General features: G+C 46.3%; 1 protein-coding gene across 2 annotated transcripts in view; it reads left to right on the forward strand.

Moving 5' to 3' along the window:
* The window catches only part of DPF3 (double PHD fingers 3), a 247,804-nt gene that overhangs the window by 142,059 nt on the left and 90,819 nt on the right, over window positions 1-14,926 (forward strand). For both annotated transcript variants that reach the window (XR_004423250.1, XM_033108877.1), the window contains exons 4-5: window positions 2,340-2,467; window positions 8,554-8,649. Coding sequence is in view for 1 of the 2 variants with exons in the window: in XM_033108877.1 (XP_032964768.1) it covers window positions 2,340-2,467; window positions 8,554-8,649 (224 nt within the window). In the remaining variant the exon portion in view is untranslated. The remainder of the gene's footprint in view (window positions 1-2,339; window positions 2,468-8,553; window positions 8,650-14,926) is intronic.

Here is a 14,926-nt window from a genome sequence, read left to right on the forward strand (position 1 = left end):
ATAAACTTTAAATATATACAAATGATTATTATAAGTCTGAGGGATGGTGACCAGCTGTACTCTCTTGACTGAGGATAGGATATGAGGTGACATACTTTAATTGTTTTAGATTTGACATTTGGAAGCGTTTTCTGACTTGGGAGGGAGGGTAATAAGCATGGGTGTAGGCTCTGAAGTTACACACTCCATTCATTAAAGCAGACAGTGGCTTATCTTTCTGACACTCAACTGCAGTGTCCCTTCTTCACACAGGCCTTCCCTGATACCTTGAGCTAAAGTAGACCACCCCCGCTCCACGCCAGCCACCTATTTCTCCTTCACATTTCACTTGTTTTCCTCCACAGCACTTCATGACAATTTGTAATATGTATTTAGCGTCTAAGGTCTGTCTCTTTAGATTGTAAACCACCTAACGGCCAGGACACTCTTTGGATGTGGTTCACCTCCTCTGTGCCTCATTCCAGCACAGCAGTTGTCGTGTAGCAGGTGCTCAGTAAATATTTGTGGACTGAATAGATGGATGGATGAGTTTCAGAGGTGGTTGATTTGGTGGTACGTAGATTTGGTGGAGACAAGTACAAAGACCTTGTCTCTCAAGGGACTGCAGATACTGTTTCTCCTTTCCGGGGACTGGTCACCATGGGGGGTGCCTTTGTTCAGTTTTAATGGGATGCCAAGGGCCCCTTCCTTGTGGGCTGGTGAGCCTGCACCTGGTTCCGGTGGACTTGACAGAAGGGGTAGGTAGAGTTCCAGTTGAGTGAGAATAAAGCCCAGGGAGCAGGGCTTGGTTGTCGTGGTTATTTCCGTTTGCTCCCCCAGGCCCAGTCTTTGTGCCTCATATGCCCTGGGCCCCAGGAAGCTGACTTCAGTGGGAGGCATCAGCCGGGCTCCCTTGCTTTCTGCCTGCCAGTCGAGGTTGGCCAATGGGAGGGCAGAGCAGGGAGATGAGGACGGAAGGAGAGAGAGGCTGGGCTGTGTGTCCCCAGGCCTCGCTCTGCCACCCACGAGCCCACAGCGGCTGCGAGGCTCACTCCTCCCTGGCAGCTGTGCTCTGGCACTCTCTCCAGGTTCTTGCGAACGCTCCCCCTCTGTCCCTCAGGATTAGCAGTGGTCATGGCGCCCCACTGTTCACTCCCCTGGGCTGCTTCACAGGTCCCTGTTGTTCCCTTCTGCCCACACCTCTAAATATCCCAACACTAATTTCTCAGTCCCCTCCCCCCATACAAATGGGCCATTTATTTTCCCTGACTTTCCTAGGGCACTATTCCCTCATATTCTCGCACCCATCTTAACTGATAGAGGGTAGGGGCCACGTATCTAATGTCAGTGGGAGGTGGGGTGCGAGGTACAGGATTAGAGGAATATTTTGTAGTAAATACAAATATAATCACCTGTACCTGAGGTTTCTGTTTTTAATGAACAGAAAAACAACAACAACAAAAAACCAACCGTCCTGTGGGTTAGCAGTTTGGGGGACATTTGAGAAAGGGGTTCAGCTTCTTCTCTCTGGTCTCTCTCATGGGCAGGGCTGGCTCTGGCTGCCACTGCTAAGCTGGCCCCATGACCTCAAGCCCCAGGTAGCTGATCAAACTCCTGATGTCTTCAGAAAAAGTGCCCTGGTGTGCAGACACTGCAGCTCCCAGCTGCTGAGCTGGGCCTGTTAGGCATCTGCACTTGCTCTTTTTCTTCTCTTGGCTTTGGAGGACTTCGCTTCCCTGGTGACTTGATAAGAACAGAAGAGCCTTTCTGTGGTTGAAATAGCTTTTCATGGAGCAAACTGGAGCTGGGCAGCTAGCCTGGCCAAGGGGAGGTCATGCAGTTGCCAGACTAGAGTTGAGTTAGAGGGAGAGAATAAGAAGACAGGAGGCCAGCCTTGGTGTACCGCTTTCCAGTTCTCCAAGCACGTTAATGTACGGAACACATTTGTGCCCCACAAAGGGCCCTGTGGGGTGCTTAGCATTGCTATCCTTAGTTTGTAGATGCAAAAAAGAGCTCTGGGGTCCGTGAGCGCCTTGCCCAAAGTCACGGGGCCAGAGAGGAGCAGAAGCAGGACTGAGACCTAGGCCGCCTGTCCCCATGTCCGTCTGACTCCCTTTCTGCTCTGCCTCTGCTGTCTCTGAGGAAGCAGTCAGGGTTGGATTCTATCTCTGGGATTGTGAGATGGAATCAGAAAAGCTGGACGCAACGCCAGTGTCCTGTTCTACCTGCAGGAGAGAGCACAGGCCATCTTGAGTCCTCCTCAGGAGCTCTGGTTTATGCCCTAAGGGCCATCTCTCCTGCCCCTTCTGTCCCTCCTGCTTCTAGTGGCCTGACCCTGCTTTTCTGTTCTTGTTTTTCAGAAGTGGAGCTGCCCCTGAAGAAGGATGGGTTCACCTCCGAGAGCACCACATTGGAAGCCTTGCTCCGCGGTGAGGGGGTCGAGAAGAAGGTGGACGCCAGAGAGGAGGAAAGCATCCAGGAAATACAGGTATTTCTGTGCCCCAGGGGGGTGGTGGCTTGGTGCCACCAGAGCATCACTGAGGTGCTTCCAGAACTCTAGCACTGGCTGGGGGCCTCCTCTCAAGGGCCAGGGCTGCGTCTCAAACTGCCTCGTGGCGTTGTTGCCAAGAAGCTTGCAGATTCTTTTCTGATTTCATGTGTTTCCCGGAAGAAGTCATCGTTTCCCCCAAATCTGTTCCTCTCCATTCATCTCCCTGTTTGTATACTCAAAATGTATTTTTTGGGCCTGCTGTGTGCTAGGCATGGTGCTAGGTCCTGGGGGCATGGTGGTGAGCAAAACAGATGGAGTTCTCACCCCTGTGGAGCGAACTGTCCATAGTCCAGGCTCCAAACTTCAGGGTTGTCTGCAGCAGCTGGTGCCCAGTGAGTTTTCGCCTCACCCCTGCCCCGCGGCCTCCCACCCCATCCTCGGCTCCAGTTCACTTGGTCCTTTCACAGCACCACCTACTCCTCCTCCAAGGCCAGTTTATAAGTCACCCTCCAGACAGGGTCGGTGGCTCCTGTCCCCGTGTGTTCACCACCCTCTGTTCACACTAGTAAGGCTTGTACCATGCAGGATTATCAAGGTGTGCTCTAAGCATTCCTTATATATTTGTCTTGAATCCCCATCATTGAATACAATGGTTGGCACAGAGTATTGTGATAATGTTAAATAATACAAATATTAAATAATAGTATTAATAACTAAAAATAATCAAATTACTAAAGTTAAATTACATTTCTATTCCATTTCTATTAAATTTTTATGTTTTGTTATACATATGCTATATTACATATTTAATAATTTTGTATCCAATTTAATATTTATATATTAACTTATTACTATTATAATTAAATTAATAACAGTTGAGTGTTTGGTTTGCTTCATAAGTACGACCAGTCTGCGAAGCATCGAGTCAGGGACCAAGCTGTCGGGTTCACCATTGTACCCTCAGGTCTTACACGTGCCCAGCAGCGTCAGGTCTCAAGAAAGATGTTGAATGAATCAGTGAATCGGGCCTCTTTCTCTGCCATTCCTGTGTTCAGATGAATGGTCAAGTCTTTTCCATCTAGTTGTCTCAACATGGCTGATAGCCGTTTCTTCCTCGACTTCGCAGTGCTACAACCTTAGCCCAGATCCTTGCTAACTGTCGCCTTGCTTATCTGACACACCTAGAGTCATCTTCGACGCCTGTCTTTCTCTCGCATCCAACATCCAATTCATCAGGAATTTTGTCAACTGTGCCCGCAACATAAATCCATTACATAGCCCCTTCTCACCATACCCATGGCCACTACCCTGGGCCAGGCCACTCTAAGCTCCCGTCTGAACTGTTGCGACTGCTTTCTAAATGGTCCCCCAGCTAATGGCTGCGAGGGAGCCTTTTGACATTTAAGTGGGCCCTGCCATCCCTGTGCTCAAAACTCTGCCCTGTCTATTTAGTTAAGTTATTCTATTTGCAAATGTGAGTAATAAAATCTAAATCAAAGAATATTTTTGCCTGAAGCAACAACAACAAACAAAACCCCAAACTCTGCCCAGGTTCCTGTTCTTCCACAGTGAACTTCTGCCCACCGCCCAGCACTCCTGATTCTCTGCTTTCCTTTTCTTTTTCTTTACCCCATAGCTCTTAACTACCATCGAATGTACTTTATTTTCTGTTTCCTTCAATAGAACTTCTCAAAGGCAGGAGTCTTTTTCTGTCTTGCTCACCAATATATCTCAAGCACCCAGACAGTGCCTGGCCCATAGTAGGTGTATAATAAATATTTATTGAGCGAACAAATAACTCTGAGTTGCCCCATCGCTGGTCCTTCCCCTCTCTGACTTGGCCTACTTCGTTAACTGACCTTTCATTCCGAGACAAGGCGCTGCATGTCTCACCCCTTGCTAAAAAATCGTAGCTAAAACACCTTTGTTTCCTACTAAATAAGTCCAAAGTGATGACTGTACCTCCCTGGGCCTCTTCTCCCTGCTCCTGACCTAGTTTTGGGCTTATTTCCCACTCCTCCTTTACTCCCTCTGTTGCCTTTGGTCATACTGTGCCCTTGCTCTGACATACTTTCCTGCCGTCTCCATGTGTACCAATCCCATCCATCTCTTAGGCTCAGCTCCAACGCCACCTTCCCCATGAAGCCTTTTTTGACACCCCCCTCCACAGCGATCTCTTCTTGCCTCTGGCCTTTAGAGTATCTAGTACTTTTAAAAAATTAAACATTTTTTTTTCATGTATTACCCACCATTTTTGGACTTTCAGATCTTTGAAGTCAATATCTGTCACATCTCTATTGCCCATTTAGTGTAATGTGAGTGTAGTTTTTGCTTATTTAGTGTAATGTGACTGAATCAGTGAATGGGACAGACCATTGTCCAGAAGCTTGAAGCCCTAGCAACCGGTAGCCCTTTCCCTTTAAAGCTGTCTGGCGTGGGTTTGAGTTCTTCTCAGGCAGTGTTGGGCCAGTATGTGGGTTGTCACTGTGGAATTGTCACCATCATCTCTGATGTAAACTGAATGTCTGCTATGTACAGAGCACAGGGCTACCATCTACTGTGCCAGCAGCTGAAACCAGAACCAAAAGCCAAGTGAGTTTACATGTTTTTATTGGCTTTGACTATTAAAATAAAGTCCATATGTAGTAAATGGACAGCTTTGTTAATTTTTTTCATTCATTCATTCAACCAAAGTTTATCGGGTTCCTCTGAGCAGGCACTGTGCTAGGTTCTAGGGGAAGAGAGAAACCAGGAGAGACCTGTCCTCTCCGCTCGTACTTATGTTCTGATGTGAGAGACAGAAAGCAAGTAAACAAACAGAATAATTGCATTTCAGATCAATGCCATGAAAAGAACACAGTATGAAGATTCAGTATAAGAGGAGGAACGGATTCCAGGTAGTGTCCTCAGGGAGACAAGGTTTAACCTCAGTCCTATGGGATGAGGAGCCAGCAAAGTGAGGATCCCAGGGAAGAGCCTTCTGGGCAGAGGAACGTGTGCTCGTAGACATCGAGATAGGTCTGAGCTTGTGTGTTGAAAGAGCAGACAGAAGGCCGGGGTGGCTGGAGCACTGTGCCAGGGAGAGAAGAGCCTAGGATGGAGTTGGAGGGATCATACCCCGCCAGCTTCCCAGGACTTGGAAGAGGCTCATGATTTCATGGGAAATGAAAAAGGAAGCCACATGGAGGGTTTTAATCAGGATGGTGAATTTGAGTTTCACCAAACTCCTTCTGGTCCCTGTATGGAGAGGAAACTGGATGCAGGGCCAGCAGTGGAAGGAGGGAAATCAGTTAGGAGATTTTTATAGCTTTCCAGGCCAGAGTTAATGGAGTCTTTAAAAAGGAATTCCTTTTTCTTTTTTAAAAAACATAACCACAAACCTTTGTTATCATCACCGTAAAGACTGTTTAGAGTAACAGGGAGAAAAGTTATTTTAAAATGTGTTTATTTTCCAGATAATGACCTTGGACAGGGAAAGTAAGTGTGTTACTGGGAGATCAGCTGCCTCTCTAGTTGGACACCCCTGCCCTGTACTTCTAATACAAGACGCCCCCTCTGCTTCCTGTGCCCCGAATGTGACCTTTGTTAGGAACTTTTGCCTCCTCCTGAGTTATGGAGAGAGGTTTCTGGTATCAGGCCATGTTGCAGGAAATGCAAACACACTGGGGTGGCTGCTGTCACCTCTGAGGCCTGGGGCACAGACAGAGGTTCTAGAGACACAGGGAAACCAGGGGAAGAGGGAGGGATGGAGCCTGAGGGAGAAGTCAGTTTACTCCTGGACACTGAGGCCATGTGGCACTGCTGGGGACTAGCTCAGCAGCCTTCACCAGCCTTTCATGTAGCAACCTAGAGTCCATATTGCAGGTAATAAAGAATGAGCGGAGTCAGAATTGTGATGAGATGCTAGAGGCAATGACCTTTAAATTCTAGGCACTTGGAACTTACCATGATTAAGTGACTTCAAGACCCGGAAAGTTTGCAAGATGGCTGTCTGAACAGCAACAACAGTTGTAATACCAGACCTCATATTTATGCTCCATCTTTTCACTGAAGGCTGCAGAGCTGTGACTTGTCCTTGCCGTGCTTGGCTTTCGCTCATGTTCCCACTCACTGTTCAGGAAGCCTAGACGCAGGGAGGCTAGGAGGCTTGCCCTGGACCTGCGCCAGTGTTTCCTAGCTGGAGGCCAGAGGTTGTGTCCAGCAGACAATGCTTCTCTGTTAGATGGCTACGGTTGGCCCAGCGACCCATGATGGCTTCCCAAATAAACCAGTGGAGAAGCCAGAGAAGAATTTACTAGACCTATTTTGAGTTCTTTGGGAGAGTTTGGTAATTAGCAGTATCCTGACCCCTGTGATTGGAACAGAATTCTCTGACAAGAAGGCAGTGGGACAAGGTCACTGGTAACTCACTCCTGGGCTTCCTGCTCGGAGGACAGGTCACAGGCATTGTCTGGGAGGCCACTTGAACAGTGATGGCCATACCAGATGTCAGTGAAGTGCGTGCTCCTTTTTAAGCCTTTTCATAGCTGTGATTGTCACACCATCACCACAGGACGGGCGGATGCTGTTAACGTGGTGCCCACCTACCTTCTCCCTTCGTCTTATGCCAGTCTCTTCCTGAGCTACTGAGCCGTGGTCACATTGGCCTCTTTCTGCTCCGTAGGCACATCACGCTCCTCTCCCTGCCTCAGGGAGTTTGCTCATGCTGTTCCCTCTGCCTAGAATACTTTCCCTCCTTTTTCCCTGTTCCCATTCCAAGGCTAGTCTTTTCTCTCCTTTACATCTCAACTTGCTTAGGTCACTTCCTCAGGTAAGCCTTACCTGACCCTCAGTTTAGTTCAATTTCCTTCTAATAGCAGCTGAACGTACCTATCATGTTTTTTAGCAGTTGTAATTATATGGTTATGTATGTTGTTTAAATCGGTCCTCCCTTCACTAGACTTGTAAAGTCCATTTGCAGCCAGGACTGTAGCCATTTTGTGGCTTGTCTAGCATAGCACCTGCTAGGTAGTCAGCACTAGACAAATGTTTGTTGGTTGGAGTGAATAAATTCTATTTTTATAATCGGGGAAACAGGTGTAAAGAGAGGATGACTCACCCAATGTCACACAGTGGGCCCATAAAGAAAGCCCCAGGGTCCCTGACATGGAGTCCAGTGAGCTCCATGCCCTTTTCCCTTATTTCACCCCCACTCTGGGGGCTGGGTCTCTGCCACAATCTTTTGTCCCTCCCTTGAGCTTAGAGATATATACCTACCCATCGCCTACCCCACACAGGCAATGAAGTGCTTAGTCCCCTGCCGGAAGGCGATGCCATGATACAGCCGTAATGTACCTTGGGACCTTCAGACGCAAGGCTGAGAAACAAATGGGAAACTGCTGATGAACCCGACCTTGCTCTGGTTATGGATTTGCTGTATGATCTTGAGTAGTCAAACCTGTTTTTACCCTTAGTTTATTCACCTGTAAAATGGAAATGGGATTCTCTGGTGCAAGATGACGCAGATGTTGGAGAGAGAGAGAATTAAATTCATGATCTTTAAGTTCCATTACAAGTAACGTGCTGTAATGAAAATCCATTTTTCTTTAAAAACAACAATGGATGATTGTGAACAACACATTAATGTCAAATACTGGTCAAATGAAGAAGAAGTTACTTGTTTTCATCAAACAGGGCAGGGTTCCAGCATGGCATGGAAAGGAGAAACATATTTTCATATTTAGGAACAAAAGGAAAATTACCTTAAAGAAAGTAAGTCTTAAACATCTTGGGTCCACATAGAAAATTGTTCCTACCAGAAGATTCTCTTTTTAGAAAACCTTTCTTGAACAAAAGTTGTAAAAGATCAGTGTCCTGGAAGGACTTGGCTGGAAGGGGCCCCAGGGTTTGAGAGAGAGAGAGTTGATACCGCCAAACTCTCTAACTCTGGGCAGCGTTTTGGAAGCCCTGCTTCCCAAGCAGAGGCAGCATCTCCACTTTGTTAAAATACAACAACAAAATGGAACACCCCCAAATTACCCCTGATCGTTTTCTCCTTTATATTTTATTTCTCAACTCTTCTCTTCATTTTCTTGTCATTTCAGAGGGTTTTGGAAAATGATGAAAATGTAGAAGAAGGCAATGAAGAAGAGGATTTAGAAGAGGATATTCCCAAGAGAAAGAACAGGACCAGAGGACGGGTAAGCTTGGATGCCTCAAGGGAGGAGAGAGACCGTGGAGGCCGAGGCCGTGCCAAACACTGCTCCCCAGTTTCAAAGTCCCACTACAACGAGAAAGAGGTCCTATCCATGGTTTTCCCTGCAGAGCACTCAGAGAGGAAAACTCTAGAAGGGCTTTGATCCCCAGTGACAGCCTGCAAGACTTTAGAGCTGGCAAGAGGGAGAAGAGGCAGAGGGTGCCCCGAGGGGATGGTGAGGGTCTGGAGGTGTTGGAGGTAGGATCAGGGTGAGGGTGGATGACAAGGAAAATGTGATAGCTGTCCCGGTTACTTGGTCATAAAAGAAGTCTGAAAGTTTCCTGTCCCTGGGGCTGCCCCAGAATGACAGGGTTAGGATATCCGCTTTGGCATGTGCTTCACTAGGCAGAGAGTAGGATCATGCTGGGAAAGCATGAGGACCACAGCTGATGGTTCCCAAGTGGGGTGGCATGGGCTTTGGAGGCTTGTGGTCTTGGAAAGTGGCAGGAAAACTCTAGAAGCCTGGGGAATGGCAGAGGGGAAATCTATGATGGAAGGAATAAAAATACGAGAGTGTCTCTGGAGGGGAGGGAACCAGACTTGGATGGTGATCTCAGGTATTCAGGCTGGTGTTCGAGAGTCTTCACATTCCAGCCCAAAAGGGCTTTTTGTGGTCACCTTCAGAGATCTGAAAGGGCATCTGCAATAACCAGGTGGAGAGGGACCTCGGGGACAAACTGCTGCTTTCCATCTAGAGAATCATCTCTCTTAGGTCTGTCTGGCTCCTTCAGGCTCCAGGCAGGGCCCTTACTTTTCCCATGGACAAGAGGTTAGTCCTGGGTGCCCTGTGGGTTTGGATCTAGTGACTGTTATGGCAAGCCTCTCTATTCCCATGGTTCTTGCGCCTTAGTATACATCTGAATCCCCAGGAGAGCCCATCAAAATGCAGATTCTCAGGACCTACTCCCCGAAGTTGTGATTTAGGAGGTCTGGGGGGGCGTGCTTCGAAGGCTATGTCCTAAGCAAGTTCCTGGGAGACCGGTGCCAGTGATCCAGCAGTGCCCACCCTGAGCTGAGATGCTCCGGCCTGTTGACAAGCTGGACTTCCTCAGTCTGGGCAGGGCCGCTCTCTGCGTCTGCACGCCTTATATACTTGCCACCCAGCTGCAGCCCTGATCAGGGTTTTGACACTCTTGTTTTATCTGTTCTTTCCTCCCACTTTTTGTTGGTTTGTATGTTTTATTTTGTTATGTGTGGCATATTTGAAAGCAAGTCCTAGGTACTTTATCATTTAACATTCCTCAATGTCTGTCTCTAACATGTCACCATCATACTCAATAGAAAGAACAATTATTCTAATGTCTACTATTCAGTCCCGGATCATTGTTTTGTTTGAAACTTAAGCCTCTTGTATTCTACAGCATACTTCTTCCTTGCTACACCCTACCACACACATGTATTTTTTTTTTTTTTTCTCCATGTCATTTCTTTGTTAAAGAATTTGGGTGGTTGGGCTTTTGGAATTTCTTACATTCTAGATTTGGTGGACGGGTGCTATTTAATGTGTTCCTCTATCCTCTTTATTTCCTGAAAACTGGTGGTTTGATTAGAGACTTGGTTAGATTCAGGATGTGTGTGTGTGTGTGTGTGTGTGTGTGTGTGTGTAAGGATTTTTTCGATGGAGCAAGAATCATTCCTAGGTGTGACGTGTACTTCTTATTCTGTCACATCAGGGGGCATATGTTGTCAGTTGTTCTCCTTCTAGTGGGGGTAAAATCGATCCATGGTTCTGGGTGTTGTCAGCCTGTGTCTTATAAATGTCCCCATCAAGTTTTCACCTAATCACATTAGGAGGCACTGGTAAACTTGCCTAGACCCATGAGTTCATTGGAGGTTACAAAATAATGAGTATCTAATGCCATCATTAAAGGAGGCTTTCATGTGGAATTTCTTGGCCTTCAGTGAACTCCAAGGGCTTTGTCACCTCCAGGCCTGCTCCCATCTGTTCCCTCAGCCCAAACGAAATATACTCAAGTAGACTGTAGAGTGAGAATGGTCCTCTTTCACATCTTCTCTGCTCCCAAACTAAACCTAGACGACTGAACTCACAGTCATCGGATATGCAAAGGGTGTCGGTAAGAGCGACCGTAGCCATTTTTCCTTACGTGTACTTACTGTGCACTAGGCCCTGTGATGAGGTCTGTACACTAAGAACTACCGCACAGAGAGTGTGGACTGTCTGCTTGATGCAGACACTGACCGCATGTGGCCACTGAGCACTTGGGATGTTGCTAGTTCAAACTGAAATGCGGTATAAAAAAACAATAAAATGCTGTAAATATAAAGTACGCACCAGATGTCGAAGACAGTATGAAAAGAGTACAGAACAACTCATTCATATTTTTTATATTGATTACATATTGAAATGATAATATTTTGGATATATTGGGTTAAGTAAAATGTATTATTAAAATTCATTGCACCTGTTTCTTTTTAAAAAATGTGTCTGCTGGAAAATGAAAAAGGACACGTGTGGCTTGCATTATATTTCTGTTGGCCAATACTGCTTCTTTCATTCCACCAAGTTGGTATTATTACTTCCAAAGAGGTTAAGTAATTTGCTCAAGGTCATTCGACCAGTCAGGAAGAAGTCAGAATTTGAACACAGGTCTGTACTTTTTTCATTGGGTCACGTGTGAGCCAGTGCCCAGCACGTGGCCAATGACCAGTTTGTTGAATGAATGATTGAAAAAGAAAGAAAAGTGACATTTTAGCTTTGTGGGAGCCAAGAGAAAACCTGAACACAGGGAGGGGGTGAATGGGGCCTAGACCAGCTCCAGACCCACCTCCCGCTGGCCAAGGAGAAGTTGAATGGCGCTGCGTTGTGCAGTGACATTGTGGACATGTCACCCATGGTGGGAGCCTGGGAGGACCCGTAAGACTGTAAGTGAGCCTTCCTGTGCTGGAATAAGTGTGTGAAGCTGCTTCACCCACAGCCCCAGTTGAGGTGGCATATTCAAGCTGCTGCTAGCTCCTGGAGAACAATCCCACCCATTTCTGTTGCCAGGACTGAAAGGCAGCCTAAGGCCATGCACCTCAACATGTGGGCCCTGAACTGTTAGCATCAGAGTCTCCTGGGTGATAGTCAGAAATGCAGGACCCCAGACTCTACCCTAGTTGGACTGAATTAGAGGCTGCCCTTTACTAAGACCCCCAGGTGCTTTGTGCTCATTGAGGAAGCCAGGGTTAAGGCAGTGATGACAAAAACAGCCTCTGTCTTGTTTGAACCATGAGTTCAAATCCCAGCTCCACCACTTACTAAACTTGGGTGAATTATGGAACCTCTGTGACCTTGACCAAATTTATAAGTACTACAGGCCTTAGTTTCTTCATCATTAAAATGGGAGCAATAATACACAGCCAATTTTGAGAGCTTAATAAAGGCTAGATATTATTAGGAGGCTACAAGCAAAGAGAACAACCTTTGGACTTTTGATGATGGAGATTCCCTGAGAGGTGAGGGAAATTCAGATTCAACAGTTAAGAACTTTGTCTGGTAACTTTAGTCCAAGAAATCCAAGCTCCTTAAAATTCATGAAGTTTCTATGAGTCGTCCATGTGAGTATTACCAATCAATTGATCAATCAAAAAAATGTTACGCTTAAGAATATACAAACCATTGTGTGATGACGTCATATCATGCAGCCTCTGGAAAACTCCACCATGCACTTGTGAGAGAAGGAGAGTGAAAATTTCAAAGAGCATTTAGTACAATTACAAATATAGTTTTGACATTACAGACCCCCTGAAAGGGTCTCAGGGATCCCTGGACCACTGTTTGAGAATAACTGGTGCAGAGGAACTAGCTCTTTGAGTCTGTCCCAGTCTAGGGTCTTTTAATTGCCAGAAACTCAACGGCTTAAGCAAAAATGGGAAGTATTTGCAAAGCTGCTGGGCCATTGCTCTAACTTGGAGCAATCTTTGAAGATTCAAACCTCAGGAAGGGCAAGAAAGTGGCAGGGATTCAGGATTGGGAAAGAGTAAGGCACCCAGGTCTCTACTTCTCTCTCCTTCATTCTTCTTTTGCAAAACTGCCTTTCCTGCTTCTCTGTACACATGGCCCCATAGCTCCTGAATTGTTGGGTCCTCAGTTTAAGTGACCTGTACCAATTAGGGTCACTGTTTCCCAATTCCAAGCCCTTTGGGGCTACAATCTGATTATCCCAGCTTAGGTCAGGTGGCTACTCCTGAGCCAGCCAGTCAGCTGTGGCCAGGGGGTCAGGGCCATGTGGTAGAGTCATTGATGTCATGGCTCACCGGTGTGCGAATGGGACGTGGAGTGCAGAGGAGTGGGCATTTCTCAGAGACCGGGGCTGGTTTCTCATGGGCAGTCAGCGTCAAAGTTTTCTATCACAGAGTCTGGGAACCTTGGTCCTGTTCCTTCTACTGGTTCTGTGACTGTGGGCAAGTCATGAACCCTCTCGGGCCCTGTTGCATCAAGTGTCAGATGGGAATAGTATTACTTGCTCTAACTCATAGGGTAGTATAGGAATCAGTGGAACTAATATAAGGTGTGATACAAAATATGGTGAATTTTTAAATAAAAAGAAATTTATTACAGTAAAAGACACATTGCCATTAATGCCCCTCAAAATACTCCCTCTTGCTGTGAACACACTTATCCCATCGTTCTTGCCACTTTCTGAAGCACTTCTGGAAGTCCTCTTTCGTGAGTGTCTTTACTATATCCTCCATCATGACAGTGCTCAGTGTCACACATGGCTTCTGGTTTGGCAATTTATGTCAAATAAAAACATTATGGCGTGTCCTCATCCACCTTATTCACTGGATCTGCACCGTGCAACTTCCGGCTCTTCCCCAAAATCAAAATAATCATGAAAGGTAACCATTTTGAATCAATTCAGGACTTCGAGGCAGCCATGTACTACAGCGTCTTTAGTTAAAGACATTCATGAAGGAGAACTACGAGAACTGCTTCAGAAAGTGGCAAGAACGATGGGATACGTGTGTTTGAAGCGAGGGGGAGTATTTTGAGGGGGATTAATGGCGATGTGTCTTTTACTTCAATAAATTTTTAAAAATTTAAACACATACCGAATTTTTTGATCACACCTTGTATATGTGAAAAAACTTTGGTTGCGATGTGTCCAGCATAATGCTAAGTGTTGGGAACTCCTAATAAAATATGAAATGCATCTTTGCTCTCAAGGATTTTGGGATTAAATTGAGGAGAAAATACTAATAGGCATGACACCATTAGAAAGCGGCAGGCTTCTCTGACTGTGCAGTAACCAAACGAAATACTCAGAGGAGAAGGAGCGAGAGCACCTTGGGAGGGGAAATACTTTATTGAGTATTTCCTGCAGCCCTAGTACTTTCCACTGTGGTTTCACATACCTTTAGCTCTAACTTCCTCAACAACTCTGCAGTAAAGGTGTTGCTATGCCCATTTTACAGTTGAAAAGAAAGCTAGAGCTGAGAGAAGTGACTTGTTCAAAGACATGTAACTGGTGCTTCAACTTGTGTCTTTCTGACTTTAAAGCTGATGCTGTTTTTTACTCCTCAGTGTGTCAAGAAGAAGACTGTTAGGGGTGTGGGAGGTTAGCAGGGCTACAGCATGGATCAGATGGGGATGGGCAGAGAGGCCGGTCCATGACAGGGATCAGTACAAACAAAGGCGTGGACACAGCATGAGCTTCAGGTGAACCTGAGGGGGTTGGCACTAGGTCGCCATTGGATGTGTCGCTGGGTTTTAGATGGCAATGAATGAATGACCACAGGTTCCTGTCCTTCACCCCTGTTGTCTAATTGGTTTGGGAGATGTGCAGGATGCATTGGGTGGGGCAAGGTGGAGGTAGAACCCAGCTGGTGAGTTCTTTGAGCAATTCAGGGGTCAATTGATGAGCTCCTGGATTAAAGTGTGGAATAGAAGGGAAATGCAAAACCTGAGATGGCCTTTGAAGGAAGAAACAACAGCAGTTGGATGTAGAGGATGAAGGGGAAGAACCAAAGATGATTGACTCACCGACCCACTGACTGATTGATTCATTTATTCAGCAAATGTTTACTAAGTGCTTCTTGAGTGGTTGGCTCCATGCCAGTTTCCAAGGATCGTCATAACCCAAATAGACATTTGCTCCACCTTCATGTGGGGGTGACAGAAAAATGAAGTACACCAACACATGTATGATACAATGGCAGACAATGCTAAGGGCTGGCATGAAATGGAAAGCAGGGTAGGGGAAGAGAACGATGGAGAG

The sequence above is a fragment of the Rhinolophus ferrumequinum genome, chromosome 6 (assembly GCF_004115265.2).
Source record: "Rhinolophus ferrumequinum isolate MPI-CBG mRhiFer1 chromosome 6, mRhiFer1_v1.p, whole genome shotgun sequence".
Taxonomy (NCBI): Eukaryota; Metazoa; Chordata; class Mammalia; order Chiroptera; family Rhinolophidae; genus Rhinolophus; species Rhinolophus ferrumequinum.